Below are 4,976 nucleotides of genomic sequence, written 5' to 3' on the forward strand. Positions count from 1 at the left end.
AACAACATGCGGGACATCATCTAGTTTATCATAGATGGTGAACTAACTTTTTTATACAAATCCAAAATATTCATTTAATAAAAACAATAGATAGTTTGATCATTTTACAAATTAAATTCGTAGGAAACGGTTATGGGCTGGCCGATTTAACCTTTTTTCGCTGCCTCGAGCAACTCTCTCCGTGGTCGGGTTCCTCTTTGTGGGCCGTGCGTGCTTCGACTTCAGAGATCATTTTTTTAAGCATCAATACAGACACAAGCGCTCATATACACCCCTATGATTCGAGAGACTGAGCGCCTTGTCGTCGACGGAAACGTCTCCTCCCACTGAATGCGTATCGCCGAAAATCCTGAAATAAATCCAAAAATAATGCTATCATCAGGATTTAAATGCTGGTGGGTTAAGGATACCACTGTTCACCTAACCAACTCACCACATATTGATTCGCGACTTAAGAGATCATTTTGAGACGCTATGGATGCGAGCGCGCCCGGTCAAAAGCGGGCGCGCGACCACGTCCCTGTCGTCCGGCCCTGACCCGACCGGCCGAGCCCGAAGACCTCATCGTCCCCGTCCCCTCCCACCTCTCCTTTTTTCCGCCTCCGTCCACGCCGCCGCCTCCGCAGCAGCCCTCTTCGCCGGGGTGACCTCGGTGCGGCGGCGTTGCGTCCGGACCTCTCTCCGGGGAAGGCGAGGCAGGACGGGCCATCATTTGCCGTAGGGGCGGAGGTCGCGTCGGGGGGAGGGTGCTCTAGGGTTTCCTGCCTCTGCGGCGGGCGGGATGTACGTGCCACGGCCCTCCCGCTCCGATGGCAGCCGAGACGCCGACGAGCAGCCTAGGGTTTTCCAGGTTTGGCGCGGAAACAACGTACGTTCTCTCCCTTTCTCCCCTCCTCTGTCTTTTGTCCATCGCCGTAGGAGGGATTTCGGTCTGGATGTACGAATGTACAGATGCGCTCTATGCGAGTCGCTTAGCTGTCTGTGAAATTGAGTTTTTCTTTCAAGAGTGGCTAACTTTTAACCAGACTAGAAATTTGTTGTGGAGTTCGTCAGAATGGGTTTTCGATAGTCATGTCGGTTTTCGCTCTTGTGCCATGTGAACGTTTGCATTCGAATAAGTGCAAACTCATACCTGTTACTCTGAAATTATCTTTTGACCCATCGCCAGTTTACCACGTACTGTGAATTGGAGATTGATAAATGATCAGTACTGGAGGTACTTGTGAGTTACTTGGATGGCTGCCGCTCTGTGATGGCTGTCACCCCAGAAAAATGGAAGTTTGGTTCCATTTGGAAAAGATATTTTGTTTTTCTTTTGTTCATTATCATACAACCGATACATCTGCGAAATAGGTATTTCATTCGGATAAATTCAGGTGAAATATATGTTGAGCAGTACAATCGATGGATTTTAGTTGAAAATTTTATCCACAGTTTTGATGATTGGTCTTTGTCTCTATGATGAACAGCTAACTCCTTGTGAGTTAGTATATGTAAGGATGCCTATGCTTTAGCTGCAACTGATTTCAATTAGTACCTAGGTGAAATGAAACTATGCAAAGTAAGGAGTTGTATGTGTAAAGATGTCACCAATAATAATAAGATTTCTCTTCAATTGCTACCAACGTTGATATGTTCAAGTTGATAATGATGATTTTAGAAAACTTTGTTTCCTGACATCCAAGCCTGCTAGTTTCTCCACATATTTTTAGTCTTGTGATACTTTTGTTATCCTTGGAGAGTCGTGATTGAGTGCACTTACAATACTTCTTGCTAGCTCTTAGATATGATGGACCTTGTTCATGTTAATATATCATGAGCTTTGTCATATTGTTCAGAAATCATGATAAATTGCATTTTGTTCTCTTTTCTGTACATATGGCTTGATATTGACATATGTTTTCTAGTAGAGCTAAATAGTCAAAATGGTCATTGGTGAAAGATACAAAATTCTTTAGCTTATTAACTTATGATAGCTCAGCTATGCCATCAGCCACTGTTTAGACGAGCTTCAACTTAAATCCAATAAAAGCTTAAGCTCCTCCAAAGGGTCTACAGCTTGCAGCACTTCACAGGAAAGCTTTTGTTGCTATTTAGGCTGTACGACTGCTTTGAATTTAAAACATTTAATGTTTGCTATGATTGCTTATTACAACCACATTTGCCAAATTTTGTTGATGACATTCCTTTGCATTTTTCAGGAATTCTTCTTGCAAGGGAGGCTTATATTTGGGCCTGATGCGAGATCCATATTTCTCACTATGTCCCTCATCTTTGTACCAGTGGTGGTGTTCTGTGTATTTGTCGCCAGACACCTCATAAATGATTTTCCTGATCACTGTGGTATCTCAGTGATGGTAGTGGTGGTTGTCTTCACCGTCTATGTAAGCATACTAGTACATCACAAGTCATTAATTATTTATGGTTAGAAGCAAAAAATAAAAGCTACTCCCTCTGTTCACAAATGTAAGACGTTTTGGCAGTTTAACTGCCAAAACGTCTTACATTTGTGAACATTAAACTGTCAAAACGTCTTACATTTGTGAACAGAGGGTGTATTACCTAACCTTGTAAAATGAAATGGTCCAAGTGAACCTATTTTATTTTGTTTACTGTCTCTGTCTCGTACATAGTACCGTCCTGGTTCTTTCGATGATAGTTTTTGCATCCATTGTAAATGTAAACACAACTGAGCTTCTTTTCCTTTCTAGGATTTGACGCTACTTCTTCTTACATCTGGTAGAGACCCTGGTATAATACCTCGCAATACTCACCCTCCTGAACCTGAAAGCATCTATGGGAGCAATTATATTAGAGGTCAAACACCGCTCCGTTTGCCTCGGACAAGGGATGTTGTTGTAAACGGAATTAGCGTGAAGGTTAAGTATTGTGACACCTGCTTGCTTTACCGACCACCTCGATGCTCACACTGTTCTATCTGCAATAACTGCGTGGAACGGTTTGATCATCATTGCCCATGGGTTGGACAATGCATTGGGCAGGTAAGTTTGGAGATTTGTAACAGTTTGTAATGTATCCTTATTTTGCAAAAGCATGTTGCTTGGGCGTGCTCATAGTTATTTCAAGGTTGCTCTTTGTGCAGACATTTCTGATTGTAGGATTTCTGCTCACTTATCTTCAATATCAGTTGGGTCTAATCATAAGCATATATTTGATGCAGCGTAATTATCGGTTCTTCTACATGTTTGTATTCTCCACCATGTTAATCTGCCTCTACGTATTTGCCTTCTGTTGGGTGTACATAATCAAGATTAGTGATGCTGAGCATTTGTCAATTTGGAGGGCAATGTTAAAGACACCAGCCTCAATTGTTCTGATTGCCTACTGTTTTCTTTGTGTGTGGTTTGTTGGTGGTCTGTCTGTCTTCCATTTCTATCTGATGAGCACAAACCAGGTAGGCGTTGGTTTATTTTAATAACCATCTCCTATTCGTAGTACTTGCAATTCAATAGTTAATCATATACCCATTTCCTTTTGTAGACAACTTATGAAAATTTCAGATACCGCTATGATCGGCGGGCTAACCCCTATAACAGAGGGATTCTGAACAACATTCTAGAGATATTCTGCAGCTCTATTCCTCCTTCAAAGAACAATTTTCGGGCAAGAGTCACGGTAGAGCAAGGTGTAGAACAAGCACGATCTTCATCTGGGGGTTTCATGAGCCCCGACATGGGCAAGGCTGTTGGAGATCTTGAAATGGGCAAGAAGCCAGCGCCTTGGGATGAACCCAGGACGACAGCCGATATTGGCGACTTGGAAGTAGGTCTTGGTGGCATGTTGGATGAGAAAGAGGGCAGAGTAACCCATGCATCCCCAGATGTTAGCCGAGATCAACTTTCCCCGGAGCTTGTGGAAGGCCGAGCTGGCATGCATTCAAGGCATTCAAGCTGGGATCCTAGAGCTGAAACCTCGGAGTCAGTGAACAGCAATTCTGTGCAAACAGCCCCTACCGAGGAAACTAATGGGGGCGGCCATGTTACTACGAGCGGTGCGCATTAGCAATCACAAACGGAATGCTACAGATGAACATTTGAGCTCTGCTTTGCAGTGCGCCATCGATCGTGTTCTGAATGGAGCACCATGTATTTACCAGTTGTGGCGGGATAAGGTCCTGGACGTGTGTAATTCAGACCAGACTTCCCGTTGCTTTCCCGGTGGTGCATCAGGCCGTTCAGGCTTCTGTTGTTGTGCGTGTTTGTTGTGATAATAGCTCGAGCTCCCACCCTTCCCGGGTTTGGGTTGATGATGTATCTGCAATGCAGTTGTGTGTATATATATACAAATTATGGGACAGTTTGTGTTTGTTCATGATGTGGCTTGTCAGAGTGCCATCGCCCCCCCTGGTTTGACTGAAGGAGGTGAGGCGTATTTAATCAAGATTAATTATCTCTGAGTGTAATCTGAGCTGTGTTGAATGGCAAGTGAATGTAGGTGTGCAGATTTAGGACGTATTATTCCTACGTCCTAATGAACAAGGGCCCTTAATCGAGCTTGCCAGCTACGTATGCTTTGAAATTCCAAACAGGGCTATTGCCAAGTCTGCTGGCTCTGGCTGTCCGGCCCCGAGGCCTGAGCCGTCGCAGCAGACAGACGTGCGGGCAAGAACCGGTGTCACGAATCCTGCCGCTCGTAGCCGTTCTTTTTGAATAGTTTGAATTGCTTATCACATGTGTCCACGTTGCCGTTCTACGTCGGCTGGAACGGCAAATCAATCCAAGTCCAGATGCCCAATAGCCTCAGCACAGCAATCAGCGCACATACTATGCAGGCACGTTTCTCGTCTGGAGCCGACCAGGAAGGCCAATATGTGCGGACGATGCGACAGTGGCGCTCTCTCACACCATCCATCCATCCATCCTAGTACTTGGTCGCCTTGCCTTGCCCTCCCTGTGCGCCATTTCCCATCATAGCCTCGCGTGCATCCACATCAAAATCAAAACGGTGGGTGGCTC

The 4,976-nt window shown here is 44.7% G+C and overlaps 1 protein-coding gene across 1 annotated transcript; it reads left to right on the forward strand.

The window, feature by feature from the left end:
- Nucleotides 1-511: 511 nt before the first annotated feature.
- LOC125519581 (probable protein S-acyltransferase 7) lies at nt 512-4,332 on the forward strand. Its single transcript, XM_048684336.1, has 5 exons — nt 512-868; nt 2,202-2,384; nt 2,712-3,002; nt 3,182-3,415; nt 3,502-4,332. The coding sequence occupies exons 1-5, from the start codon at nt 782-784 to the stop codon at nt 4,021-4,023; spliced, it is 1,317 nt and encodes a 438-aa protein (XP_048540293.1). The 5' UTR covers nt 512-781; the 3' UTR covers nt 4,024-4,332.
- The last annotated feature ends 644 nt before the right edge of the window (nt 4,333-4,976 follow it).

The sequence above is a fragment of the Triticum urartu genome, chromosome 7 (genome assembly GCF_003073215.2).
Source record: "Triticum urartu cultivar G1812 chromosome 7, Tu2.1, whole genome shotgun sequence".
NCBI classification, from domain to species: domain Eukaryota; kingdom Viridiplantae; phylum Streptophyta; class Magnoliopsida; order Poales; family Poaceae; genus Triticum; species Triticum urartu.

Excerpts from the sequence above, each read along its gene's own strand:
- LOC125519581 (XM_048684336.1), top strand. The coding sequence starts at position 782 with ATGTACGTGCCACGGCCCTCCCGCTCCGATGGCAGCCGAGACGCCGAC. Across the intron at positions 869-2,201 it reads AGGTTTGGCGCGGAAACAAC|GAATTCTTCTTGCAAGGGAG; the intron begins GTACGTTCTCTC and ends TGCATTTTTCAG. Across the intron at positions 3,003-3,181 it reads TTGGACAATGCATTGGGCAG|CGTAATTATCGGTTCTTCTA; the intron begins GTAAGTTTGGAG and ends TATTTGATGCAG.